The following is a 27,751-nucleotide window of genomic DNA, read 5'->3' on the forward strand; positions in this document are numbered from 1 at the left end:
CCGCCGTGCCGGGCTGCTGCCCCCGCGGGAGCTGCGGCTGCCCCCCGCCCCGGGACAGCGAGGCCGGGCTGGGGTCGAGGGTGCCAGAGTGGGATGGCGGAGGGTCCCCAGGGCCCGCCATGGCCCGCTGCGGGTGCAGGCGGGGTGCGGGCAGGCAGGAGGGTGTGCGCACTGTGTACAAACACCGCCCGAGCGCCGTCCCCCCTTAAGGTGGACTCGAGTGGGGTGGCCCCCGCCCGGCCTCGACCTGGGGGTCAGGGGGATGCCCCCGCGGGACCGGCGTGGTCCCCCTGCTCTGAGCCCCGTGACCGGGGCCTCGGCCCTGCCCGGGGGTGGGGGGAGGCTCTGCCCAGCCCGACGGGCCACCTTAAGCGGCAGCGGGGACGGGGAGGCCGCGCCGAGCACATGGGCACGTTAAAGCAGACCCGGCACGGCCCCACGGTGCGGGGGAGCCTTCACTCCCACGGGGGACCCTTCGCCCCGCGGTCCCGCCCGGGGGCAGGGGCAGGGCCCAGCGCCTGCCGGTACCGGCCGCGAAGGCCTCAGCGCCCTTCCCGGAGAGCCGCTCCACTGGCGTTTCGCCCACCCGTGGGGCGGCGCGGGGCCTCGCCCCCGGCTGCTGCGTGGGGGTCGCGGCCGGGCCGCCCCCGCCTGGCGCGGAGCAGCGGGGCGCCTGCGTGGGACCCCTCGGCGCCCCACGGCCACGCGTGCCGGTGGCGTCCCGAACCCCACGGCCGCGACCAGGGGCCGTCCCCACCCCCGCCGGGGTCCTCGCCCCGCCCGGCGCGTCCCCGACCCGCGCCCGTCCCCCCGCGGAGGGCGCCCCCCGGCGGCCGCCCCCGCTCCCACCCCGCCGGGGCGCGGCCCCTTTAAGGCGCGGGGAGGGCCTGGGCGCCGAGCTCTCGCGGGACTTGGGGGCCGCGCTCTCGCGAGGCCGGGGCCACGCGCTGATTGGCTGCGGGGGGTTGAATGTAAGATGGCGCCCAGGGAGCTGTGAGGGGAAAAGACTCGGGGCCGAGGCGGCGGTGGCGCGAGGCGACGGCGGCAGCGGGGCCGGGGTGAGGCGGGGCCGGGGCACGCCGCGGCGCAGCGGGGCCGTCGGGCCGGGGGGGGGTGCGCGGCGGCGGCGGGGCCGGGCGGGGCCTCCCGTCGGGCGCGGGAGGGGGGGGGGGAGGCGGCGGCGGTGGTTCCGGGGGCGGCGCGGGCCCGGCGGGGAGGGGGAGGGGAGGGGGCGGCGCGGGGGCGCGCTGGCTTCGCCGTGCGCGCGCGGGGCGCGCCCCCCGCTCGCCCCCCCACTCCCTCCTCCCCTGCCCCCGCGCCCGCCGGGCGGCCCCTTCCCCGCGCGGGCACGGGCGGCGGCAGCGCGCGCCGGAAGGCGCGGCCTCTGCGCGGCGCGGCCCTCGGCGGCCGCCGTCCCCGGCGAAGCCCCCAACATGGCTGCTCCGGGGGGGGGGGGGGGGGGCGGCAGGGGGCGCGGCGCCGCGCCTCCCGCTGGCTCGGGCCCGGCCCCCCCGCCGGGGAACAAAGGCGGTGGGGAGCGGCCCCGGGCAGCGCCGGGGCTCCCGGCGGGCGGGGGCCGGCCGTGGCGCAGGAGGAAGCCCCGCGGGCTCCGCGTCCCCCGCTCGAGCAGGGGAGAGGCTGAGCCGCGGCCGATGATCTCAGGGGCTAAATATGGAGCTTCGCCTCGTCTGGGCTGGGTGGCGGGGCGGGCTGTGTCGTTCCCGTCTGTCCCGGGCCTCGGGGCAGCGCCGGGCCGCGGCCGCTGGGCCGGGAGCGCCTGCGGGGGGAGGAGGGGGGACCTCTGGATACGGTCACTGCTGCTGCCTTGTTCTAAGTTCTGTCTTCCAGTAACTCCGGTGTCACCGGCTGCGCTGCGCCTGTCACTGCACGGTGCAAGCGCTCTGCGCCCTGTGACAGATGTGCTCGCATACTCGTTCCTAGGAACGCTTACCAGGCTGAGGGATACGATGGTTAGGAATTGGGCATCTCGCAATTCTTCAGTAGGAGCTGCTAGCTGCGTGGATGATCATACTTTTCTTTTCTGATTCTTTTTTTTTTTTTTTTCTTAATGGAATACATATTAAAAATAAAGTGGCTTTAATAAAGAAAGACGAACTGGGGATGGAAAGGGCTTCTTTGTTCTGTCTTCTCCAGAACGTTACAAGTCTAAGAGCTCAGGACAAGAGCAGCAGAAATACATGCAACATGGTGACTGGTGAGTCCAGATTGTCCACATGCTGCAAGTTGTGTGTGTGTTTTCAGTAACCTCAGTCTAAGTTTTATGAACTAACCGTATGTGCTCATGATCTTCAAAGAGTTTCTTGAACATATTTCCTGGAAAAAACGCAGTACGCTGAACAGGGAGGAACTACCTCCCTTTATCAGAGAAAGCTTATTGCCTGGATGCTCTTTTTTATTTTAAAATGCAGTATTAAAAACATGCTGCCGAGACCTAGTGAGGATGGGTGTTTGCTGTTTCTAATGCGTGTCTACGGGATAAATGGAATGTGTAAATTAGTTTGTTTTAATAACTAACAGTTAAAGTGGTGACTGCAGCAGCAAGCTGTGTATGTTGCCCTGCAAAAGCCTGTTGAATGCACACTTGAACCTTAAAGAGGTTTTCTGTCATAAATGCAGGTGGGTTTAGTTTTAATAAATAAAATTTCTGGGAGTATGGCATTACTTTCCTGAATTTTCATCTAGACCTGGTACCTGTGCTGCTGCGTAGGGTTTTCTGAAGTGCAGTTTTGAGTGGTTCAGTGCTTTTAGTTCAATAACCCTAAGCAGCCAATAAACTGACAGGAACGACTCTGGGAGAAACTTAGTCCAACCCGTGCTGTTACCTGCGGTGTCTTTAGCTCCCTTCTGATTGCCAGAGTTGGAGAGCTGTAGAGAAAACCAAAGGAAGATCCTGCTGCTGTTCCGGAGCAGGAACAAATACCACATGGCACAGTGGGGTTCTGATCTGTGCTTGGGACTGCAGTGGCTCAGATGAGCATTTCACTGTTTTAGGCATTAGTGGCGCTCAGTGTAGTAACTTCAAGCAAATATAAAGGAAGATTTTTCCATGTTAGAACAGAGGAGAAGAGAGATTCCTTCTGACAGCTTGTGACAGAGGAAGATTTGCTAGTAGGGGAAGACTGGCTTAGTAGGCTCTTGATTTTAATGCTAAAAAGAACTAATTAAGATGGAGCAGCCGAGCAGGGTCAGGGATTTGTATCTAAGAAATCAATGCTGTGTTTGTTCTGCTTCCTGGTGGTTGGAAGAGGTAGGTGATGATTTGGTGGCGGACCTCTTCTTGATCTTTGGGCCTGCTGCTTATGCGTTTGGGTGTCTGGTGGCTTTTGGTTTCTCCCGCACAGGAGCGTAATGTACATGGGAGCAGCTCTCGATAGAAGGGTTGGAGTTCCAAAAGTAAAAGTGAGGGCTAACAGATAGCTGCTGTTGAAAACAGTGGCCCTGCTTACCTCCCCACTCTCTCCCTTGACAAGACTAACAGAAAGTGAATAGCTGTTCCATGAGCTGTTCCAACATAATAAGCACTAATGGAGGAGCAAGGAAGAAGGCAGGACCTTTGCTGAGAAGTGAGCCCATCCCATTCAGCAGCAGCTAACTGTCAAACAGCATATCATCTCAAAGAGCACCTGTGGTGTTCACGTCCAGGTTCCTAGTGTGGCATCCTTGACACTTATTCCTGGGAAGAGTCTTCCCTCTGAAAGATGTGTCTGCTAGTGCACCTCACAGTGGACATGCAAAATGATTATGCTGTACTGAAAGCCTCACTGTAGTATTGAAGTCAAATACTTGCAAGTTCCAAGTAGAAAATCGGGACAAGTTAATTGCTCAAAGTCTGTTTTCCAGCTTCAGAATATGTAACGGAGCCTCTTAGAGTTAGGTGCAAGAATGCATTTGAGTGTGCCTGGTGTAGGTCCTGTCTGAGTCACTGAGGATGCATTAACAAGGTTGTTCTCTATTGGTTTCATGCTGGGCATATGGTCACCTGGGAAGGGGTTAATAATGTGTCTTGTAGAGGTATAGAGTACTCTTGGGTGGCTCCTGGAGGAAACCTCTCTTAGCAATTAAGTGAATAGTCTTACTGCCTCTATCATGCAGAGCTGGCTTGAAAATGTGTCAGATCAGAATCTCTGAAAGGCAGGAGAATTGTTTTTCTGTCCAGCTGTGGGCTCTACAGGAGCTTCTGTATGCTGATTTTTACAGAGTTGTTGGATATACTAAGTGAACAGTGTTAGCTGGTGCTTTTTACTAAACATTGATGCATGTTTTAAGAATAATTTCTGTAGTAATCTCATACAGAACAAATGTTGCTTAATAACTCCAGAAACTATAGATACAGCACAAGTTGCCTCATGTGTGTTCCCCTTACCTTTGATACTCATTCTTTCTCCTGTGAGCCTGGTCCAATGCACTAGCCATGAACCTCCTCCATGTAAACAAAAACTTCTGTGTGTTTAGACTGCTGTCACGTAACAGTAAAGAGTGGTTAGAATTTGCTCTAGCTCCCACTGGTTTTGGTGGGAATTGGAGCTGGACTTGTGGAATACATTTGGGCACCACTGGGAGCCTAGAACTAACTCCCGTTTTCACACAGGCTGTTGCAGTCTTATGTTCAACCACATACTTCTGTCTTGGTTCCACTTTGTTAAATGATGGTAAAGTGATATAAAAGGTTCTGCTTCTGTACCTGTTCTCTTTCAGAACTACAGTCATAATGTGCATATAGTGATGTTTGTCCCTTTTTCCTCCTTTCTGCAGCTTGATCTAGTAGTACTGAATCACCTCTTCTAGTCCTAATCTTGCGCTGTTTCACATCTTTTCACAACCATCTCAGTATCTGGTAGTGTTATAGCTCAAATCTATTTATCCTTTATGAAGACTAATTAGTGCCTTAGAAACAACCAGTATACTCACTGCAGAAACAATTTGTGGGTTTAAACAAGATAAGTCAATAAGAGAAGAATGCTGTCAGAGTATACCCTAGAGCTTTCTAATGCTCTCAGGTGGAGTCATCTTTTTTTGTTGGTGGTTTGTTCCCCCCCCCCACCTCCTTGCTCTCACTTCCTCCCTGATCATCTGGTTTCTTTTTCTGTCTCTCTTTTGTCTTCAAACACAGCATGTTTCATGTAAACCTTTTCCTATATTAAAAGGATATCAAGAACTGATGCTGCTGTTGCCTTTGTCATTTCCAGAGCTCTGCTTCTTCATGTGTGTAGTTCCCTGTTTGAGGAATCTCTTGATTCCACCACTCTCCTTTTGCTTGCTATGTTCAAATCGATAAGGCTGTCCTTGTCCTAATAGCAGTGGGCTGAATGCTGCATCTGATGCTCTTCCGTTGTGCTTCCCATTAGCTGCCTAGAATAGAACTGCATGGCCTCATAGAACATACTGCTCGGTTCTCCCCCTCTGTGGCTGCGAAGCAGGGCCACAGATGCTGATTTCTAAGCTTCTATCGCTAATACTGCATGCTGCAAACGAATTAAATGTGTGACTTGATTTCGTCTGTTATGGGACTCGCCTGGTCTGGGTGAAGTACAATGCTAGAATATTTTACGTGGCAGTGAGTTCTTTGATAACCAGGTTTAACTGTGGTACTATTCATTCAGACTTCCCTGAGCTGCTAAGGGTTAATCTGAGAAATGTGTAGTAGCACAAGATGCCTCGTAAAACTAAAGCATCTGTCTTGGGCATCTGGCTGTGCATGTTTGCTAGTTTTTGTACGGTACTCGGTATGAGATATTAGTTACTGGAGTTGGGAATATCCCTGCATCAAAGGAGTGCTGTAGTTAAGACTTTTTAACTTTCTCTTTCCTTAAGGCACCCTAAGGACCTTGCAATATGAATAATTCTCTGGAGAACACCATTTCCTTTGAAGAATACATCCGTGTGAAGGCGCGAACGATCCCCCAGCACAGGATGAAGGAGTTTCTGGACTCCCTTGCTTCCAAGGGGCCAGAAGCTCTGCAGGAGTTTCAGCAGACAGCCACCACCACAATGGTGTATCAGCAGGGTGGCAACTGCATTTACACGGACAGCACAGAGGTGGCTGGGTCTTTGCTTGAACTTGCTTGTCCTGTGACAACCAGTGTCCAGCAGCAAACTCAGCCAGAGCAGCAAATACAGGTTCAGCAACCCCAGCAAGTCCAGGTAAGCGTCTTAAATATTCTCTAAATGTATATATGACTTGCTAACCTGTGGAGTAGTGTTCAGAGCCAGCTACTATCTAACCTGAAACCACAGGCAAGCGCTTAAGAAGCAGGGCCAATTAACTTTATATAGAACAGCACTATTTCCCTTGCATTTAAGGAATTTGGTAGTAAATTTCTTTCTTGACTGTGCCTCCATTGAGCCCCGCTGCAGGAGGAGTAGCATACATAGCAATGTAGTGGTGTAACCTATTGGAGAAATGGTTGACAGTTCTGGCATGTACACGGCTCCCTGAAGCCTTGCACTCTGTGTGAAGTTGCTATAAATACCACCCCCCTCTGCTGGTCTTATTTTATCTGTTTGTTCTGGGTGGTCGTGGGATCTAACTGGCCTTCAGGTGTTTTTTAATGAAATCAATAATCTTCAAATGATTTTGCTTGAACGTTCTAAAAGTTGTAGCTCTTGAACTGACTTTTAAGTTGGGGGAAAATGCAGGGATGTCAACTTAGTTGTGAACCAGAGGAAGATACCTTTCAAGAAAGGAACTCAAAGTTGCATGTGTCAAGGTAGATTATCCCTTTGTACAGTGGAAGGAGCCTTCTCCAGCTTTTTTAATAGGTATTACAGTAATTTGTATTAAGTATTAAATGAGCAACTCAGTACCAGGCAGGGGAACGGGGACGGGACATGAGATGACATGGCAAACAAACTTATAACTTAGGATAACTGCTTTCATCCTCAAACACATTTCTTAAACTAAAGAGTTTATAGGTGGCAGTGCATTTACTAAGGTTCTCTTATGATATGTCTCCAAACAGCTGAACTCTCTCTACAGCTGTAATTCTGATACACTTCAGATTTGAATCTTTCTGCCTTCTGTAGCATGAATGTAAAGTTGTGAGCTTTCCTCTTTTGCAACAAATGAGGGTATGGAGGCACAAATTACTGGAGATAAGGTAGTGTGAACTTGCTGCAGTGCAATAGACTTGTGCTAACAGCTCTCTTGCATGCTTTTATCCTACAGCAAAGGCAAACTTACGTCTTTCACTGGGCAACTCATCTCCAATTACTCTCTCTATTGAGTAAATGAATGCTTAACTGGGACTTCTGTAACCTGTTGCCCTACAGTAACTTGTGTCGCAAGGCTTTTGAAGAATAAAAGCCTCTAGTCTCACAGACATGACTTGGATCTCTGCATGAGTCTATTAAAACTGATCAAAGGTGCTTTTGGTTCTGCCAACTAGCACATTTTTTGGGAGAAGTTCAGTAGAAGAACTAGGAGGGTTTGCTTTTTTGGGTGCCTCAGCTCTGAAGATGTGCAAGCCCCCCAAACCAACTGTAAAAGAAGGAATCTTGGGGGGGGGTCGTCTCTCCCCCCCCCCCCCCCCCCCCACTGCCTCCTTTCACAACTAGTCAAAATTCAGGCTTGACCCTTGCAAGCCTTCTAGTAACAGAGATAGAGAGGGAGGTCATATATCATATGCTCCAGAGAAAAATAATCTCCTGACCTTCTTGAAAATAATCATAGAGTTGCTGCCGGAGACCTGTTCCTGTTTTTTAAACTGAATGGCCTGCACCCTGAGGAGTATGAAAAATACCTGATGAAAGTCAAGATTTCAACAGCTTTCCTCAAGAAAGTTGTCTACTGTCTCCCCCTTGTTTTTGTTGTGTCTGTGCTTTAAAATACCTGCTTTCACATCTGTCAGTACAGATCATAATTAGTGTTTGTGTTGCTACCCTGCTGCTCACTTTAGGATGTTACAAGCCCCCAGAACACTTAGGCCACTCATACTAGATACGGCTACAGCTTTTGTGTATCAGCAGTGCAATTGAGTTCATGTGTATTTGAGCAGCTAGCTCAGAATTGTCTTGAAGTGAATGAATTAGCCTTAGTTTTTTGCAAGGATGGGGTGGAGAAGAATGTCTTTACCCCTTTGCAAGAGTGTTTTTCTGTCTTTCAAGATTTTTTTATCGGGACGTGATTTATGTTAAACCCATGATTTAGTGTTCACCTGTCTCAAGGCTGTCACTGTGGCAGCAGTAGCAGAGCACTGTGTCAGAACAAAGCCGAATTTTGTTGTGACTCTGGGGTGACAGTGTTCCACTAAAGCAGTGCACCCGATCCAGCTGGCTCGCTTTGCTAAAACGCTGCTTGTGTTGTATTATGAGAAATTTTGGTCATCTGCTGAAGCCTCTTAGCTTTTGATCAAATTTATGTCATCCCAGTACTTGACTTGATAATCTGTTTAGTTCTTGCTAATCCAATTGCAAATCAGTGGAAGACCCTTTGAATGACGACACTTATGTCTGGCAGCGTGACAGTGGGGCTGAAGGTGACGAACAATATGACCAGTCAGATGATGACAACCTTACAGTCATAAAAGATAGACAGACAATGCTCAGGTTTCATCCTAGATTTTACTTGCTCTTAACAACTAAAGACAATCTGTGAGTGCTTGCTGCTTTTATTTATCCTGGGAAAATAAATTTCCTGTTTGAAGAAGTGCCACCTTAGGGTTTCGTTGCCTAAAAGGTTCAACAAACTGTTGCCAAATGCTTATTTGAAAGGTTGAGTGGATGCAACTGTTGGATTATATACTATTCAGTGCTACAGTAGAGCTCCTTCAGTGCCCAATACCACAGCTGTGCCATTAGCGATCTTGAGAAAGAGTTCAGTATGTCAAGTTGTACCCTGTGCTGCTTCAGGGGATGGTTGCGCAGGGCTGTGTTTTGCTCCAGTCAAGTAAGAGTTTTATCAGCTCTGCCTTTGGTGGGATTGTTGCTGGTTGGTCTTGTGCGTTGAGGCCGTTGAATTGATGATGCCAGTGAGAAGAGGTGTTAGCGCTGACTGACTTACTGAATGTGGTATTTCTGCAGAGGTCAGTGAACCTCTTGCGCCTCTTCCTATTCCGCAAGAAGATTGAACTGAAAGAATATCAGAGGACAGAAAGTATCTTTGTTTAGGATACATACAGTGCGTGTGGGGAAGATCCTCAGTTTCAGCTTTTTACTAAGACAGAGTCTGATGGCTTGGTGGCAAGAGATTCTTGGACAGGGCTTGAGGGGAGGGTGCTAAAGGTGAGCAAGGTCGCAGAACTATATAGAGAATGGTTAAATGCCGCATAAAAAATATTTCACTTAAGGATTACGCCTTTCTAATTGCTCAGTTCCTTATGTGTTTGCTGTTCAGCTTTTACTTTTTCAGTCTTCCCCAAGTCTATTCTGTGACTTCAGGCCATTATAGGAGGCTGGGCATTATTAATGACATAAGGCAGGGAAGAATGCCCTTAAGTAGCTCAGAAGAAAATCTTATCTCTGGCTCTGCATAGAATACACCTTTCCTTCACTTCTGCTGGATGCAGCTTCCCTGTGCCCCAGTCTTGGTTCTGAAGTTTAGCCTGGAGGTAGGGCTCCTATTTGCTTACCTTTGAAAAGCATCCCAATAAGACACTAGCAACTAGTATTAATTAGTATTTGCTAGGGCTGAGTGTGCCACTTCAAAGCACAGTTATAGTCCAGAGTGGTGTTTTCAAGGTAGCACCTTCTTGTATATGGAAGTAGGTTCCTCTTTGAGAGGTAAGCTGGTTTTTGTTTTCCCTGGTTCAAGTGTTTTAACTGCCTTAGGCCTAAATTCTGCTGTAACGTACAGCTTGACAGTGTAATCTTGGTATTGTAACTGTTCAAACACACGCAAGGCCTAATTTGGCCCGTGGAATTATCTCTCTGATGTTGATACATGAGCAGAGGAAAAACCTGGAGTGAGAATCTGTCTGGCAGTTGTTCTGAAAAGCTGACTTGTACACTCCCCATAGACCTTGTTTACTTAGATAGATAGCAAAGGACTTCCTGTAAAGTAGTTGAATAACAAGTTCCAACATTTCCTGCTACTTCAGTGATCAGTCTTTTCACCTACTCTGTACTTCAGATCTGTTTTGTACTTGTATGTATGCTTTCTGGCATAAAGTTACAAGGAACTCTTCATTATAGTGTTAGTTTCTAATGCTGGAGTCACTTTCCCTCAAAACCAGTCCTAAGCTAAGTGTATTTTAAGCCTTCTTTCCTTAAATTGGGCTAAAAAATAATTATGAGATTGCTCTTCTCCTGCTCTTGCTAACTTTTTGTCCAAGTGTTTGACTTCTGTTGGCTTGCTCAGGTGTGGAAGTTTGAGGTGCACCTACATTACTTCTGGGGGGAATTTGGAACATAATTCACATAATTCCTGCAGCAAGTTTGCTTCCTGCCCCCACTTACCTCTCCTACGTTTGGAGCCTGTCATTTGGGGTTCCCTTCAGATGAAACTAAACCATAAGATGCAGTCTTGTTGTGTCTAGGTGTTTGTCTAGCTTGGCTAGTGGGCAAGACTAGACCTGAGTTTGAAATAGTGTTCTGGAATGTATAGTGTGGACAGGTTAGCAGGTCTTCAGTCTTGCTCTGAAGGTCTGCTCTTGGGGTATCCTTGCTAGTGTAAACATAGCTCCAGGGACCAAAACGTGTTCGTGAAAAGAGGCATTTAAGAGCCTGTCAGGTGTTCTAGGGCAAGCTGGATAGCAGAAAAATCCATGCAGGCAAGAGTTGGTATGTGTGCTCATTTGGACTTAGGTTTTAGGAAATATTAGGTAATCCAGTCAGTCCACAGATGAGATTTTCTTTGCTTGGGAATTCTTTCAACTTAATTGTTTCAGACTGCAGGTCTGCAGTCTTAATTCCTTGTTGGGTGGAGAATCCACACAGGGCAGACATGTTATGAATCCTACTTGAAAGTTTGTCAGAGTTAGTCTATCGACCATGAGGGGGGAAAAACAAACCAACTTTTGGAAATCAGGCTTCGGCTGTTCTCATGCTCGTGGAGTTACTTTTTTTCCTCTTTGGATGTGCTCAGTTCTGGACAGAATATGGTTTTGAGCTTAATGTGACAGAAGATTTCCTTTAAGGGAATCTTAAAAATTTTTTTCTGCCCTCCTGTTACAATGCAGGCCTGACTTCTAACACTTTTGATTCTCTAGTCAGCTAGTACTTGGTCCAACTTCTAGCTATTTTATGGTAAAAAGGCATTTCTCTGTGTGATGGTAGCCTGCTGGGAAGTGATTGTTTTCATGCTGTTAGATCCAAACTTCTGACAATAAGCAGTTTTTCAGTACTGGTAACTTGGCGTGTTCCTCTCTTGCACCAGTATAACCCAGGAATTCCCAGCATAACATGTTCTTGCTTTAATCTGCAGTATAAGGTGAAGATTTAAAGTCCTCCCTGTTGGTCTTGGCCTGTAAATTTAAAGCATTCCTCTTTGTCCAGAGTCTTTAAAAAAGTCAACTGCTGCTGATGTTTAGTGTAATTCTTTGTCCTTTTTTTCCTCAGATAGCAAGTTAGACAATGAGGTCAGCGTAAGAAGCTCTGGTCTCAGACTGGGTTGAAGTCTCTAAATCTGAAATGAATGCTTGTAGCACTCCTGGGTACAACCTACTTGAAAATAGGGAGGGATTTACTGCAAAATATGGTTGTTAAAAATGGATGTGTAATTCACAAGGGATGTGTAATGCGTGGTAGGTAGAGCTCCAGTATTCTTTTAAATAGGAGCAGTCTCTAGTCAGAAGCATGATGTCTGCAGTTTGCAGCATGGAGAACTTTCAGTGATTCTGGGGTCTGACTTCTTCACCTTGTTTGGGTCTGGACTCATTTTTCGGGTGTTAACAATAACGCTGTGTGAACTCTAAAGCAGTAGCAAGACATCCTAGTTGTAGGGGTTAGGATTTAGTCCTAGGGGAGTATCGTAGGGCCTCAGGTCATGATTGCTCACCTGCTGGAAGTGGTGGAAGTTGCCTATGACTTTTAGGCACAGTAGGCTCAGGCTCTAAAATGGTTAATAGTTCAAAGCTGCACCAGGGGAGGTTTAGGCTGGGCATCAGGAAGCATTTTTTTTACCGACAGGGAGGTCAAACACTGGAGGAAGTTTCCTAGAGAGGTGGTCAATGCCCCAAGCCTGTCAGTGGCATTTGGACAATGCCCTCAGTAACGTGCTTTAGCTTATGGTCTGCCCTGAAGTGGTCAGGCAGTTGGACTAGATGATCATTGTAGGTCCCTTCCAACTGAAACATTTCGTTCCATAAAAGCAGAAGGAAGAAAATGCTGTCTTGTCAGGTCTGTTCTTAGACCATGCCTCTCTTGCTGACAGTGCCTCTTGCTTAAACCTATTCCATTACCTTTCTAATTGCACTTATAAAATTATTTCAGTGCAGGAGCAGACTTTAAATTCTTACTGCTAGCAAAAAAAAAAATATAGTCTTTACTTTGTATATGTTACAGCAGTAACGGGAACTGTGATGTAAAATTTTGTATGGAAAGAAGGTGAGGGTACTTTTAAGGTGTTCTCGGTAAACCTGTGCAGATTCTGAAAACACACTGCAGAGGTACAGGATAAATTACAAGTTTACCTCTTTCTGTGACATGATTTTGAATCCTAGCAGATAAAGCAAATGTTTCTTGTGTGAAACGAAAATATATCAGTGCAATAATGCATTTTAGTTTGTCTGGTCTTGGGCCTTTGCCTTGCAGGTAATCTTTTGAACAAGGACTTTAGAAATCACTAATACAGTCCTTACTATTAATTTAAGTCAGATATTTTGGAGAATACTTGCCTTAGAAGTGTAATTGAAACTGGCTTTCTTAAACTGAACTCTTAACTGGGATCTGTGCTTGAGACAGTTTGCCCAAGGCAGTACTCATGCTGTAGGGCAGTGTGATAAGAGTATCAAATAGAACTGAAGAAAGCATCCCATAGGTGACTTCATCTTTCTCAATTAACTGCCTGATCAAATCACTCATTGATGCAGCTTTTTAAACTGTCATGCTGACACAATGTCATTTGCTTCTTGTTACCTTGCAGGAAATTATTATAGAAAGTCCATGTCATCTGGATTACCATATACTGCATATAGCTCCCAGCAGGAACCTGTAAAATTCCCTATTCTTCCTGGAAATAGAATTAATTCGTAACAAGAGGTGACTTATAAAACTGGTCTGCAAGTGGTGCATTTTGCTACCCCACTTTTTTCCTTAGCAACTCTTAATTGCCTGCAAATGAATCCTTAGCATTTTTTAAGACTTCTTAGAGGTGATGCTGGGAAGTGAGATTTCGTTTATTTGCGCAATGCAGACCTGCGTGGTAGTTCTTTTTGGTATTGTCAGACTGGTTGGTGTGGCGTCTCTGTGTAAATGCTATGTTAGCTTGACTGTCTCTAGAAAGTGAGGTAGAAAAGGGTAAGAGAACATGAGTAGGAAGACATAGTTTTGCAACTAAATAAATCTGTTGGCTTCAAACGTCTGTCCCTCATAGATACCACTAATAAAGCTCTACATCTCTCTGTTGGATTTGAAAGCAGAGGTTGAGTAATCAGTTCCCTCCCTTAAGATACAGTGGCTGTGTAAATGTGGGGGACAAAGTGGTGAAGTGTCTGTACAAGGAGAGCAGACCTCACTTGGTGCCCTGGGAGTGAAGGTACCAGCTGGGTTGGGTTCGAGACCTGGAACGTGAAGTTGTTGAGACCTGAGCTTTGTGCTGGGGGGCTACCTCCAACTCCTAGCTTTAAGTCTGCTCCTGGACTGCTGCTAGATAGTGTGACAGACCTTGGACAAATGAGCATTGATGTGAGAGGGTGTGATTTATTTTCTTTTTCTTTTTTTTTTTCCCTAAAATAAAAGAAACTGTGTTTGGATCCAAGCCTTAACATATTTTGTCCATGTTATTGAGCATTGTGTAAGTGCATGAGCTAGAAAATACAACTGAGTAATTTGGGCAATAAATGGGATAAGTAAATAATGAAAAAAGAATTGGTTTGAATTATCATTGCCAGAGAAATACTTTCGAAGTTTAAAAAAACAAATACTGCAGTGTTGTCCCTTAGCGCATGACAAAGATTCAGGTTGAATTTGTGACTTTCTATGTTGACACCCGCTTGTGTAGTGTTACTATTAGCAGTTGGTTTCAAAATAATATTTCTGTGCTTTATGTGGAAAGAGCCAAGTGCTGGTTTCAACTTACCCATATTTCTTACTGCCTGTCACTGGCAAGTGATCCTGCGGCCATTTGGGGGACTGAGGCTGAAAGCAGTAAAACGATCTTTAGAGCATAGTAAGAATGAGGCAAGCTCCTTCATTTTGTACCAAGATAAACTTAATATCAGAATTGTACTGTATGTGACTTTAAAGTCTTGCTATTGCAAGGCCTATGCTGAAATGACATTTTAGCAATGCAAATAGCTCTGAAGACTCTTTTGGCTTCTAAGGATGCAATCTGTTGGCTTGAGCCCACAGAGCTTTGAGGATGGAGATGCAGCTCACGCGCTGTTCTGTCTGTGCTAAGTGTGGTCATGTGCAATACTGAGCAAACACATCATCTACTGTATTGCTGTTATCAACCAGGCACTTCTGGAGTAACTTGGTTTTATTTTCCTGAGATCTTTACTAATGGATTAGTATATGGAATCATGAAACGGAGCGTAAAAGACCGGGAGCACAGACCTCCCTCCAGTGATGGGCCATCTCTGTTGGTGGCCCCCCTGTTGAATCACTGATGCTTGCTGATCTCTAACTGCTGAATTGGTGTCGTTGCAGGTTCAGGTCCAGGTCCAGCAGTCACCACAGCAGGTCTCCGCCCAGCAGCTCTCTCCGCAGCTCACTGTCCATCAGGCTTCAGAGCAACCAATACAGGTTCAAGTGCAGATCCAAGGCCAGGCGCAGCAGCAGGCATCCCAGACAATACAGAGTCAATCTCTTCAGAGCCCCAGCCCATCTCAGCTGCAGGCAGCTCAAATCCAAGTGCAGCATGTGCAGACTGCCCAACAGATCCAGGCTGCGGAGATACAGGAGGAACACATACAACACCAGCAGATCCAGGCCCAGCTTGTGGCAGGACAGGCCATTACTGGTGGCCAGCAGATACAGATCCAAACAGTTGGGGCACTGTCACCTCCACCTTCTCAACAAGGCTCTCCACGAGAGGGAGAGCGGCGGATCAGCACTGCTAGTGTCCTTCAGCCGGTGAAGAAACGTAAAGTGGATATGCCTATTACCGTATCATATGCTATTTCAGGGCAGCCAGTTGCCACAGTGCTGGCCATTCCTCAGGGCCAGCAGCAAAGTTACGTCTCTTTAAGGCCAGACTTGTTAACAGTGGACAGTGCCCACCTGTACAGTGCCACTGGGACCATTACTAGCCCCACTGGAGAGACCTGGACCATCCCTGTTTACTCTGCTCAACCACGTGGTGACCTTCAGCAGCAAAACATAACCCACATCGCCATCCCTCAGGAGGCCTACAATGCCGTCCACGTCAGTGGCTCGCCAACGACACTGGCTACCGTGAAGCTGGAAGACGACAAGGATAAGATGGTGGGAAGTACTTCAGTAGTGAAGAACTCTCACGAGGAAGTGGTGCAGACTCTTGCTAATTCGCTCTTTCCAGCACAGTTTATGAATGGCAACATCCACATTCCAGTGGCAGTGCAGGCTGTGGCAGGGACGTACCAGAACACAGCACAGACAGTGCACATATGGGACCCGCAGCAGCAACAGCAGCAGCCCACACCCCAAGAGCAGGGGCAGCAGCAGCAGCAGCTACAAGTCACTTGCTCAGTAAGTTAAAACTGCTTGTCAGTCTCAGTCTGTGATTAACAACTTGCGAATGTTGTGGAGAGGGAGAATGTCAGTGGACAGCTGGTATCTAGGAAGCAGAGATGCATCTGTCCCAGTAGCCTGGGTGTGATGTAGGGCATTTGAGTCCTGATAGGTGTAGGACTGTGATCTGTTAATGTTGGTACATAATTATAGGATGCAAAGCTTCCCAAAAGAAATTCAGTCCTGATCTTCGTAGTGTAAATTAATAATAGATACATGCTCACTGCTAGCCTCTTTGTAGCAGGTATTCTGAGGTCTGCAGCCTTCTGAGCGGTTCTATGGGTGGCAGTGGAAAGGCAGGGATGATTGCAGCGAAGTAAGGTGTGCAAATATACTAGTCACCTAGTTATCAGTTACTTTGTGTTACGCAGCACATGGAGTCCACAGCAGGTCCGGTGCCCGGGTAAAGTCTCAAAATCTGACTAGTTGTGAGCAAACTTCATGGATCAGGTGTACCTGTCTGTAACACCATGTCCTGCTTCTGGTAGATGCCTGGTGTGCAAGAGCACAGTAATGAGCAGTGGCAAGTGAGCATCTCTTCCTAGTGCTTGGCAAGCCTGGCAGCCAGTTCTGTTGCTGGTTTGGTTTTTTAGGTTTGGTTTTTTTTTTTTTAAAGGCTTTGTTGCTAACTTTAAGCCATAGATTATTTTGAATTTACTTTTAAGACTTGAATAATTAGGGCTATTAATGGCCTCTCTTATATGTGCAAATGGATGTAATTTATCTTTTATTACCAGAACGTGAAAAGTGATTGATCTGTCAGAGCCTGTTTTTGCTGAATGGAATGAAGGCAAAAATATCTGAGTCTGCTAGCATAAATGTTGTTATAAATTCTTTCCAGTTTATAAATAACACTGTTGGCTTTATAAAGGCGTATATGCCCTCTACTTCATCAGTAAGCACTGAGGCAAGGAGGATTACTTCTGTAGTCATGTCTGATTGTGGGCTACCAGGGTCTTCACTGAAGAGGGCTCCCTACATTTCTAGATAACTTTCAGGTGCTGGATGCCCTCTTTATAAAGCTGTACTTTAAGCTACAGCTTATGGGTCTTGTATTGCATGGGGTTTTGTTTGGTTGGGTTGTTTTTGTTTCGTCATGTTCAAAGAGCCTTCTGTAGCTCATCTTTTCCCTGTATTGGTACTTCAGAGATCGTTCCATTGCTTTCAGCTACTTGAACAAACTTAAGTTGATAGAACTTCTTGCCTTTCTGCTAAACAGGATTTTTAGACTTATTCTAGGGTCTTTTAAGAGCATGAGCCACATTCTTGAGATCTTTTCCGAGGTATTAACTCCATAACTTCTTTAATGGTTACTTGTAAACCTTTTACTAATGCTGTGTATTCTTGTGCACAGTGGTCTGCAATTCTTGGGTATCAGACAGTTTTCTGATCCTAATTCTCTGAAGTATTGTCTGTTGCATAAGCCCCTAAGCACAGAGCCAAGTCCAGGAGGTATGCATTCTTCCTCTAAGGGGGCAGTAAAGCTACTATAGGTGAACATCAAACTTTTGGGGGTTGTCCCTCTCACAACTGTGAGACTGAGAAGGAATTTGCCTGCTTGCCCCACACTGTCCTCTGGCACTGTGCTGCTGTGGGATCTGGGCATGTTGCAGCTATTTGGCTCTATTTGTGAAAAATGTAAGTCGGTTAAGAAGCAACTGCCAGGTCAGTCTGTGTGCCTACCTTCACACTGGACAAGGTGTCTGCGAGGTCAGGGCAGAAGATTGCCAGGTTGGGCTGACGGGGGTGGTTGGGTCTGAAAAGCTTTCCTCTCTCTGGAATGTAATGGGGCAGCACTCTGGAAGAGAGCGGAGGCTCAATCCTAGCTCCTACAAAGACAAGGTGTCAGTTCACCCTTGGACTCCTGTCCTCTTTAAGACAGAGGCTCGCTTGACAACTTAAACTTTGTTGCCATCTGCCTTGATAAAAGCTGGGCTCCTTCAGCCACAGGCTCTCTCTGCAGCTGTGGTAGATGCCACTGGTGATGCAGGGGCTGATAAGTAAAGAGCTGTTAAGAGCTGATGCAAAAAAAAGAAAGAAAAATGAACCAGGGGCAGTCAGAAAGCTCCAATCTTGGGCTCTTGCAGGCTTTGCCTCTTCAGCTGTTTTTTTGTTGTACTAAGTAAGGTACAGGTATTACTAAAGTCTCTATGCCATTTTCATTATGGTCTCTAGTACTGTCGGAGCAACTTTCACTGATGATTGGCACTTGGCAGTATCAAAGGAAAGGTTACTTCATTATAACAAATCCTTGGTTTTTGGGGTGGCTCTTAAGAAGGAGAAAGCAAAACTGTTTTGATGTAAGAATCACTACCTCTGTTAACATTCAGGGTGCCGATGAGAATTTGACTAAGGGCTGTAAAGCTTTGAGTTAATCTGCTTAATTGAGGTAGCCATGAGACTTTCTGTGGTATGGGATTGAGAAGCTGTAGTGAAGAACGTAGAGTGAGTGCAGCTGGAGGGCTCGCTGCTCTTTCTGGATAGGTGCCATCGTTTGCCTGTAAAGTAAGTTTCAGTTTGAGGTAGTAATTCTTGGTGACTTAAGGTCCTGCTGCAAAGTAAACTTCCAAAGGATCTGGAGACCTTCTAGGTCTATAGTAGGTCATACAGTAGCTCTTCACAGAACAGTAGCTAGTCCGCATTAGCAGTATTTGGTAGTTTGAGAGCACTTCATTGCAACTGAATTAATGTTTTGATGCTGGTGTTCTAGTCTGTTATTACTTTAGACCTCTTACAAATGAATTAATCGTATCAGCTGTTAACGGTAAGAACAGAGCATATCTGTTCTGTCTGCCTGTTATGTACTAAATAACGAAGAGAGCCTGCCCTCGATGGGCAAGCCTGGGGAAGGATGCTAGCAGTGTAAAACGTGATCATACGCAGGACCTTGCTTGGGGCAGTCTAGGTTTGGAGCAGCAATGGTCAGTAAAGCTGATGGCACCTTGCTGTTCTTCACTGCCAGGGGCTGGCAGTCTCTCTGGCTTCTGTGTCTCAAGGCTGTGTCTGTGAGGGGCCTTGGGCTGCTCTTGTAGTGAGGTGATGGACTTTAGTGGTGCTTTAGAGTGACAAGTTGGCTGAAGCCAAGAAGAATGTGTTGGAGCAAACAGGGCTTCAGAATCAATAGTCATCTGCTTCAGTGTTTGAAGGGAGACCAGAAGTCTGCTGTTGAGAGGACTTCAGCCCTACGAAGATCCTTGGCTTTGAATGTACTGGCTGGCTTCTTAATGGTATTGCAGCAAGAACAGCTCGTGGCTGTTAGGTTTCCTATGACGTTCTGCAGGACTTCTAAATGCATCTAATTGCAAGTTGTGTGTATTTGCTAAAGGGGTTATAGATAGGTCCATTCAAACTAAAAGTGTTCTGGAGAGACGAATACTCTTTTGTGAGCAGCAATTCAGGTTAGACAGTGAAAGTTGTGTTCCTTGGCTTAATTTCTTGTTAGAGAGGAGTGTTGTAAAAGGCTGATACGCTGGGGCTAGAGGTAGTGCAACACTGCTTGGTTTTTGTCGAACTGTTGCATATCGAAGTGTTTATATAAACTGAAATGTTTTCTTTCATAGGCTCAAACTGTTCAGGTTGCTGAAGTTGAACCACAGCCACAGCCACAGACTTCACCTGAACTTCTAATTCCAAACTCTCTGAAGCCAGAAGAAGGGCTTGAAGTGTGGAAAAGCTGGGCACAGACCAAGAATGCAGAGCTGGAAAAAGAAGCCCAAAATAGGCTAGCACCTATTGGAAGTATGTATCACGACAATGTGGCCTTTCTTTCCTTTCAAGCAGGATTAGGAGTGACTGATATGTTAGCTGTTTACTGCTCTGGAAAACACCTTTGTTTAATCAGTGATTGTTTTTAAATTTAAACTTTAATCTACCCTGCAGTACTAATTATTGCATGCTCATGCTGCCATAGGACGTGTTCGAAGGGAGATATTAGCTCTATGCTGAGTCAACTTGAGCACCTAGGCTGGTAGCAGTAGAGAAGGGCACTGTATGACTGTGGTGCATGGATGAACAAAATGGCTGTGAATGCCAGCCAAGCTGGTAGAGCAGTCACGGAGTTGCTGTTTTCCTATTGCTGCAGGGCAGCATTTCACTGCAGACATAGTAAAAGAAGGCAGTAGTCATGCAGTTGGCAGGGCAGAGAGTCTTCCTGTTGGATTCTTGCCCATTTATCTTATAGTAGATTTGACAGCCAAAGATCCTGATTTATGACAGGTTTCTTTATTATACTGGGAGAATGAGGTAGTACTGGGCCTGCCAGATAGAATGGCAAAGCCGGAGATGTGGGAAATCATTCCTGAAAGATTGGGAAATAACGTGGCTTTATGGCTTAAATAACATGGCTTTGTTTTGTTTTTTCCAGGGCGTCAGCTGCTGAGGTTCCAGGAAGATCTCATCTCTTCAGCTGTGGCTGAGCTGAATTATGGTCTATGCTTAATGACACGAGAGGCTCGAAATGGTGATGGTGAACCCTATGATCCAGATGTGCTCTACTATATCTTCCTGTGTATTCAGAAGGTAGGGGGAGGACAGCTCTATGCGCAGCGGAGCCATGCGTGTTGTCAGCATGTGTAGGGAGGATCGTCTGTTATAAAAATGGAGACTGTGGTTTCTATTAAGCTTCCCAACAATTTAATAAGAAAAAAGTCTCTTTGCTTCAAAAAAAAAAATCAGATTAAGTATAATTAGTGTGCAGCAATGCTTTCACCTACTGAGTTAAGTTTGTGAAGAATTGTTAATAACCGAGTTCAGTATCATGGTGAGAATAATAAATCCTTTTAGGTTTTTTGCCAGGGGGAGGAGGGTTGGATGATGTTTGAGGAAGTTGTCAATGTCAAAACTTGATCTAGTTGAAGCTTTAACAGGCAAGAACTTAGCTTTGTGTGCTGTGGGAAGTCAGAGCTGGTAATATTAGTGCGCTTTCTGGAAGAGCACTAACAGGAAGAGCAGGAACAGAGCTAAACTCCAATAGGAGAATTGAGCATCTCTCTCCTTAACCTGAAAAAGTAGTGTCCAAAGGACAGTCATGTGAAATAACTTGCAGTGAACACACCTGAAACAAAAGGTGAAATCCAACCAGCTTTACTTTCTAAGATGGTTTTTCCTTTCTGTATTAGCTTTCCCATGACGGTAACTGAGATTACCTACCCCGTACTGGCCTTGGTGCAAGGGTCCTTCCTCACTCTTCTAAGTAAAATGTATTAGTCTCGGCACTGTGCTGTAAAATGCTTGACTAAACGGGTATGTGGGGTTTTAGGATAAGGTCTTGTTTAAGGAATACACTCGCTACCACTGTACTGGACTGTGTTGTGAATCTCTTACAGTATCTCTTTGAAAATGGCCGAGTAGATGACATCTTCTCAGATCTCTACTATATTCGGTTCACTGAATGGCTGCATGAAGTTCTCAAGGACGTACAGCCCCGCGTTTCCCCTCTTGGTAAGAACTTTTGTTTAAGAACTTTAAAACTTTCTGGAGTTTGGAATGTTTAAACTGAACTACAGCATGAGTGTAGTCTGAATAGAAGCTGTTTCAAAGCACTTAGTGTCCCTAGGACAGCTCATACAGGTCAGGGAGAAAGATGTTGCATCTGCAGGGAATGCTGGGGTTATTGCACATGTCGGGCTCTAGCCCTGATTGTCATTGAGGGTTATTTGTCTATCACTTGTCACCTGTCAGAAGGCAGATTGTTGGGACTTCGTAGTGCCATGAGATTGGCTTACTTTGAAGCCAGCTGATCCTTAATCTGAGTCAAGCTTCTTCATCTGAAGTACTAATACATCTTGCCTCTAATATGCATTGTTACTTTGGGAGATAATACAACACTGTCATGTTGCCATGTAGCCAGATGGATACGGTCTGCAGGACCAACTAAGCGTCAAAGAAAAAATGCATGATTAGAGCCTCGAATGCTGCAATCAAATGCAGCTCATCTCAGCTCTGTGTTTAGAAGATGATGGCAATGGGGGTTGGGGGAGCAGTTCCAGAAGAGACAGATTTTGACAGAGTTGCATATGAGAACTAGGTTAAGAATTGCATTTTCAGAGCACAGAAACCTGGTTTCTTGTTACTTCATTCCCTTTGATCTGGTTAGGCACCAGTGAAGAAGCTATTGCTTGTGTTCAGAAAAGTAGCTGATGTTACAGGCTAGATGGCTAAGTAGCACCGTGAGTTTTGGAATCCTTTTGTTTTCACTCTGGCTGTTTGATCTGTGCTTTGTCATTCCACAAGCCGTAGAGTTCATATTGCTGTCTGTTTTTCTGTTTATCTGTGTATTTGGAGTATAGTATTCCTCTTCTGCACAAAGAAAAAAAAAATCTGAGAATCAAAGGGATTACTCATGTGTCCAAATACATCACTTGGCACTGTGTGCTGACTAAAGCTGTGCACAGGGCCAAGAGCTGATTTGTTACACTGGTCTGCCTGCTCTCACATATTATTGGATTAGGAGCATCTGCATTGGAGTCGAGCCATTAATTAAAAGCTGTTTAAGTGCATATTTATTTCTCTCTGGGCTGGGATGTATAGGCGTGTTGCAGAAGCATAGTCTGCGCAACTAGAGGTTGACGTATGTATACAAGAGTTTCCTAACTGTACCTGCTATTTCAAAAGTTATTTGCACAGTAGTGAATCTTGACATCAGTGAGGATCTCCTCCTTCCCTTAAGATTTATATATTCTGCAGTACTTACAGACTATAAAATGCTGCCTGTGTTCCTGCTGTGACTGTCTTCTGGCATGATGCTGACTTCTCATTATTGCAGGTTATGTCCTCTCCAGTCATGTAACAGAAGAGATGCTGTGGGAGTGTAAGCAGCTAGGAGCTCACTCCCCTTCCACCTTGCTCACTACTCTGATGTTTTTTAATACAAAGTAAGTACTTAGGTCTTTGGGAATCTTGGAATAAAAGAACTTCAAATGCCTTGACAGGGTTGGTAGGAAACTGCTGCACTGGATTAGGGCAAAATCATGAATTTTGAATGGTTGCACACCGAGCCCTCTTGCAGCCCCATCAAGCAAAGAAGATGCAGTACAATGAGGAAATGAGCTAGCAGAGGGGAAACTGAACTTGTGGCTGTTACATGCTTTGTTGCTGGAACAGTCTTTAATTCTGTGTTGGTTTGAGCTTCAGCTGGCTCATGATGAGTAAAGATAACGACCTCGCTGTTGTGACTGTATCCTTTACTTGCCTCTGAATGTCCTGTGTTCTGTTCTTGCTGCTCAGATACTTCCTGTTGAAAACAGTAGACCAGCACATGAAGCTGGCCTTCTCCAAGGTGTTGAGGCAGACCAAGAAGAACCCTTCTAATCCCAAGGATAAAAGCACGAGTATCCGCTATCTGAAGGCTTTTGGCATACACCAGACGGGACAGAAAGGTAGTGTCTGGAAGTTTTCTTTGGGAATATTTACTTACTGGGCTTGAAGGAAGTGGATGAACCTGGAGATGTCTGCAGGTAGGGCCATGAGAACCCAAGGCTCTGCCAATTACCTTCAACCTGGCAGCATGAGTTTTCTGTGCATTCTGTCTGAGAGAGCGTAATACCTTCTAATAATAAGCCTGGGGACATACCTTACCCGAGGCATATTGGACTCATCAAGCACTAAGGATAACTTTTTTTGTTACTTTTGGTTTTTATGGGCAAAGGGGCTATTGGGTGTAAGTGCTTATGGAAGAGAAGGAGAAACTTCTTTGGGAGGGCTTCTCATATCTTGACTCATGTGAATCCATATAGAATCCATGTGTAAGTGCAGTCTGTCCTCTTAAAAGCATAGACTCAGGATTTAGCTGAGGCATTGCAGTCTTAATAGTGAGATTTCCCTCATTTTGGGCACAGGTAGAAGAGAAATGGAAAGAAGGGTATGGATGGGTTGTGATCTTCAGTAGCCTTGGGATAAAGCAAGCTCTCCATATAATGCTTTGAGCATTTATAACCATGTGCCTCTGTCCTGGAACAGCCGTATGTCTCTTGCCAGCTCTTGCATGGTGACAAGGTGCTTCAGAGTGCTGAGGCTGTACGGCACTGCTCAGTTGACTGTACTTATACAGAGTGTCTGACAGACTTCTGGGGGGCGGGTTTGTAGTTACAGATGACATGTATGCAGAGCAGACTGAGAATCCGGAGAACCCCCTGAGGTGTCCGATAAAGCTGTATGACTTCTACCTCTTCAAATGGTGAGAGCTCTTATTCATGTGCACGATTGCTTGTCTTCTGTGACTGTTAAGCTGCATCGTGTGGCTGGCCTAGTTTCTAGGGCTGTGTTTTATTGCTGGCACAGTTTCTACATTTGCATAAATTTACTGAAATGGGGAGGGGCGTTGATGTGTGAGAGAGTGGGGTTTACTCTGATGGCACGTAAGTTGAACTTCTGTGGTATTTAAGAGACAAAGCCTGATTTGTGAACTGGCTGCTCTTTATCTCATACTCAGTCCGGAGGTTTGCTGTGTTTGGCATGAGCTCGCTGTTCTGCCTGTGACTTGCGAGCAAGCCATCCGGAAGCATCCACTACTTGAGATGAGATTAGGGTCCTATTCAAATCGGCTTCTGAACAAAAATGGAGGCTGGAGGGAGCCTCAAATGACTTGCCTCTAAATTATGATTCTGACAATAAATGTAAACATTCCTCTGCACAGACGGGTCTGCAGGTAGCCTGGATGTGAAAATACCCCATCCTTGCTTCACTCTGAAAGACCCCTCAAGCCATGTGTGTGTTCTAGTTACCAGTGTGAAATAAAAATTACTTTCTTGTAGTCGTCACCATGGCTTTTTAACCTTGGCATGGCCTAAAAACTTTGGGACCACTGTTGCCCCTAGATATGACTCGATACCTTCATGTCTCATCAGCCAGATGTTCACTGTAAGGATTTGTGAAGCCTGGGGTGAGGACAGTGGCGGTCTCTCCCTCCCAGGACATTCTGTTAGTCTGGTTGTTTCTGATCTTCCTCACACAGCCCCCAGAGTGTGAAAGGCCGGAATGACACGTTTTACTTGACACCGGAGCCAGTGGTGGCCCCCAACAGCCCTATCTGGTATTCCATCCAGCCGATCAGCAGAGAGCAGATGGAGCAGATGCTCACCCGGATCCTGGTGATACGAGAGATTCAGGAAGCTATTGCCGTGGCTAATGCCAGCACCATGCACTAAGGCATCCTTCTTGGCTCAGAAGGGGTGGGATGGGGTGATGGGGGAGGGACAAGCAAAGATAAATTGTACAGACTTTTACACTAAAGGAGATGCCTAAGTTTTTGGTTTTTTATTGGTGTAGTTATGAAGCCCTTTTAGGCTTCTTCTCTTTAAAAGAATCTAAAGGAAAACCTACCCATTGTGTATCCTACCCAACACACCAAACTGTTGGAACCATTGGAGGCTGCATATCCCCTGCAAGCTGGGAGCTGTGGAAAGCTGCTGGTTGACTCTGGTTTTTTTTATGATGTAGAAAACATGAACTACAGGATTGGCCTGGATGGCTGGGGCCTCTGTCTCCTTGGAGCACGTGCAGCCTAGAGGGCACAGAATGACGGATGGACCTGCTCAGCCAGTGGAGGAGAGGCAGGCATCTTCTTTTCTTGTGCTTGGACGTTAATTTGCTGTTATCTTGGAAGGAAGAGGAGAGAGTGAACTGCAATTGTGATTTATACAAAAAAACAAACCAACGATTTCTATTCAGACCTTTAAGTGACATTTTTAGATGTTAAAAGTACAAACTTTACCACACTCTTCTTTTTTGGCCTAACATTGAGGCCTTAAACCTTGAGGCTCCTGTGCCTGATGGAATTCTTGTAACATACACTTGTGTATCATATAAAGATACCACCATGTTTCTCTTATGTATTCTTACTCTAGTTGTTTATTAAGAATGACGAGCACGTCTTTTCAACATGCCATTGAACAATGTGTCTTTATTTGGGGAAGAGTGAGCTGTGAGGGTGGGGGGGGTCATTATACAAAGATCAGTATGCAAACTGGTTGTTTTCATCCCTGTTTGTGCTTTCCAGCTTGACTCTGCTGGACTTCTTTCACCCCCACAAATTAGGAAGGTACAAGGGGATTAACTTCTGTTGAAGGACCTGAATATCTGCTTACTGATGGAAGCTCAGTGTCAGGCTAGGAACATGGTATCTGTGAGACCAGATCAGACTGTCATCTGTCCTAATGTTCTGTGGCCAGCCTGTGAGGCTTCACCCCTAGGCAAATCCCCCTCTCCCCACCTTTACAAATGCATCACACCAACAGCATGATGGAGGGGTGTTGGAGGGAAAAGGCCTTCCAGGAGCAGCACATGGCTTACTCCTGCCATTTAACAGCCTTTTCAGAGTTTTTAACACAGCTGTGTAGCTTCTGGCATCGTTCATGATCATAAACCCCAGCCCTGTAGCCTTGCCTTGCTGCATCTTAAATGGTTGCTGTATTTTGTATCATTGTCAAGTAGTCTGCTCTTTTGAAGCCAGCGGGTAGCCAACTGTGCTTGAAATGGGAGATCACTCTAGCCAGGCTTGTTATTTGTGCCACCAGCTTCTTGGATGCGGAGAGATGACTCTGCTTCTTGAACTTGTCTTCCCTGCTTCTCCATCTCGTGTCCCTTCCCTGTTCCAAAATATATAGATATATATTTAAATATATATTACAGTAAAAGAACTTAAACTTGTGTACAGGCAAGCAATTTTTCTGAAGCTTCTGTTGACTAGCACCTGTCTGTATTGAGAAGGAAGGTCTGCCCTCTCTGTCAGTTGTGCACAGTGTAAATCTGCACACAGGATGAGAGTAGCCATAATGTTCCCTGCCTTTGTACTCTTGATCAGTGTTGAGGTGTGCGGGCTTAGAGAGGCTTCAAGCCTCTTATGCTTCATATTGATGTTGGTGTTCATGAGAAAGCAGATGTGCTTGAGTTGGTTGTCAGTATGAGCAGTTTGTTCCCTGTATAGGACTCTGTGCTCAAATAAGTGCAGCGAGGTAAAGTAGCAATGCAGTGTTGTTTACTAATACTGGTACTCTAAAGCAGACTCTTAGCTCAGTGTCTGCCCTCAGAGTTATGCCAGGGGAAAATAGCCCGGGGTTGGTGCCCAGATCCCAGTGGGTAAGTTGGGAAGATGTTGCCCGGGAGGTGTGTAGTGCTGGCAACACATACCCTCAGCTCAGTTCAGCTGTTGGGAGCCAGCAGTTGCCTCCTGGTAAGGGTAGCTATCAGAATTGCTAATACTGCTTCAGCTGTCAGAAGCCTGTAACCCCTTCCACCATATCTTAGTGACTAGAGTGTTCATCTCTGGCCCTAATTTAAGTATTTAAGGATACGGTTAGGGGCAAGCTCCCACTGTTTCAAGCAGTGGGGTATGCTTGTTGCTCAGGATGCCCCACAGGCCTGCACAGAGTGGATTTCCCATTCTTTTGGGCGGATTGTCCTGTCTTCTGAACAGAGTGGCAAAGATATGCGAGAAACTGCAGATGCCTGTGCTCGAGTCCCAGTGTGTGTGCTGCAATACTGCATGGGAAGCTAGCTCCAGCATGCCCGCACCTCGGCATGAGATGCTGCTTTGTCTGTCTCCATCAGAAATGCAGTGGGTGTTGAAGTCATCTGCCAGATACCCAGTGTACATGTTGCTTCGTTAGGTGGCCTTGGGAGTTACCTCTTGCGCTAAAAATTGCCAGAAGCTGGAATAACTTGACAGAACTTTAGGGCAGTTCCAGGTTAGGGGTGAACAGCTGCTTCAGCTGAGCTTTCTGGGGAAACAGAATTCCATCTTACTTTAAAATTCTAGATTGTGCACTTTCCTTACTACCCTTAATGGCAGGATGATCTAAAATCTCTGTAGGGGAAGAGTTCTCCTTGATCTTGGAGTGTACCCCTTAAGAGCGGGGGAACTTGGCGCATGGTGAGCTGTGGAGATCTCCTGATGGTTGGTTTTGTCCTGACAGACTGAAGTGTTTCC

At 46.3% G+C, this 27,751-nt stretch overlaps 1 protein-coding gene across 2 annotated transcripts; it reads left to right on the top strand.

Annotated features, from left to right (window-relative positions):
• The first annotated feature begins 1,020 nt into the window (after positions 1–1,020).
• QRICH1 (glutamine rich 1) lies at positions 1,021–25,706 on the top strand. 2 transcript variants are annotated; one of them, XM_075713702.1, is made up of 11 exons: positions 1,021–1,058; positions 2,093–2,215; positions 5,833–6,162; positions 14,767–15,786; positions 19,389–19,566; positions 20,192–20,346; positions 21,153–21,267; positions 22,592–22,700; positions 23,053–23,204; positions 23,911–24,001; positions 24,779–25,706. In XM_075713702.1, exons 3-11 carry the CDS (start codon positions 5,854–5,856, stop codon positions 24,969–24,971), a joined length of 2,322 nt encoding a protein of 773 aa, XP_075569817.1. In that variant the 5' UTR covers positions 1,021–1,058; positions 2,093–2,215; positions 5,833–5,853; the 3' UTR covers positions 24,972–25,706. The 2 variants fall into 2 exon arrangements, with proteins under 2 accessions (XP_075569817.1, XP_009476323.1); XM_009478048.2 differs by lacking the exon at positions 1,021–1,058 and having other exon boundaries at positions 2,026–2,215.
• The last annotated feature ends 2,045 nt before the right edge of the window (positions 25,707–27,751 follow it).

The sequence above is a fragment of the Pelecanus crispus genome, chromosome 7, assembly GCF_030463565.1.
Source record: "Pelecanus crispus isolate bPelCri1 chromosome 7, bPelCri1.pri, whole genome shotgun sequence".
NCBI classification, from domain to species: domain Eukaryota; kingdom Metazoa; phylum Chordata; class Aves; order Pelecaniformes; family Pelecanidae; genus Pelecanus; species Pelecanus crispus.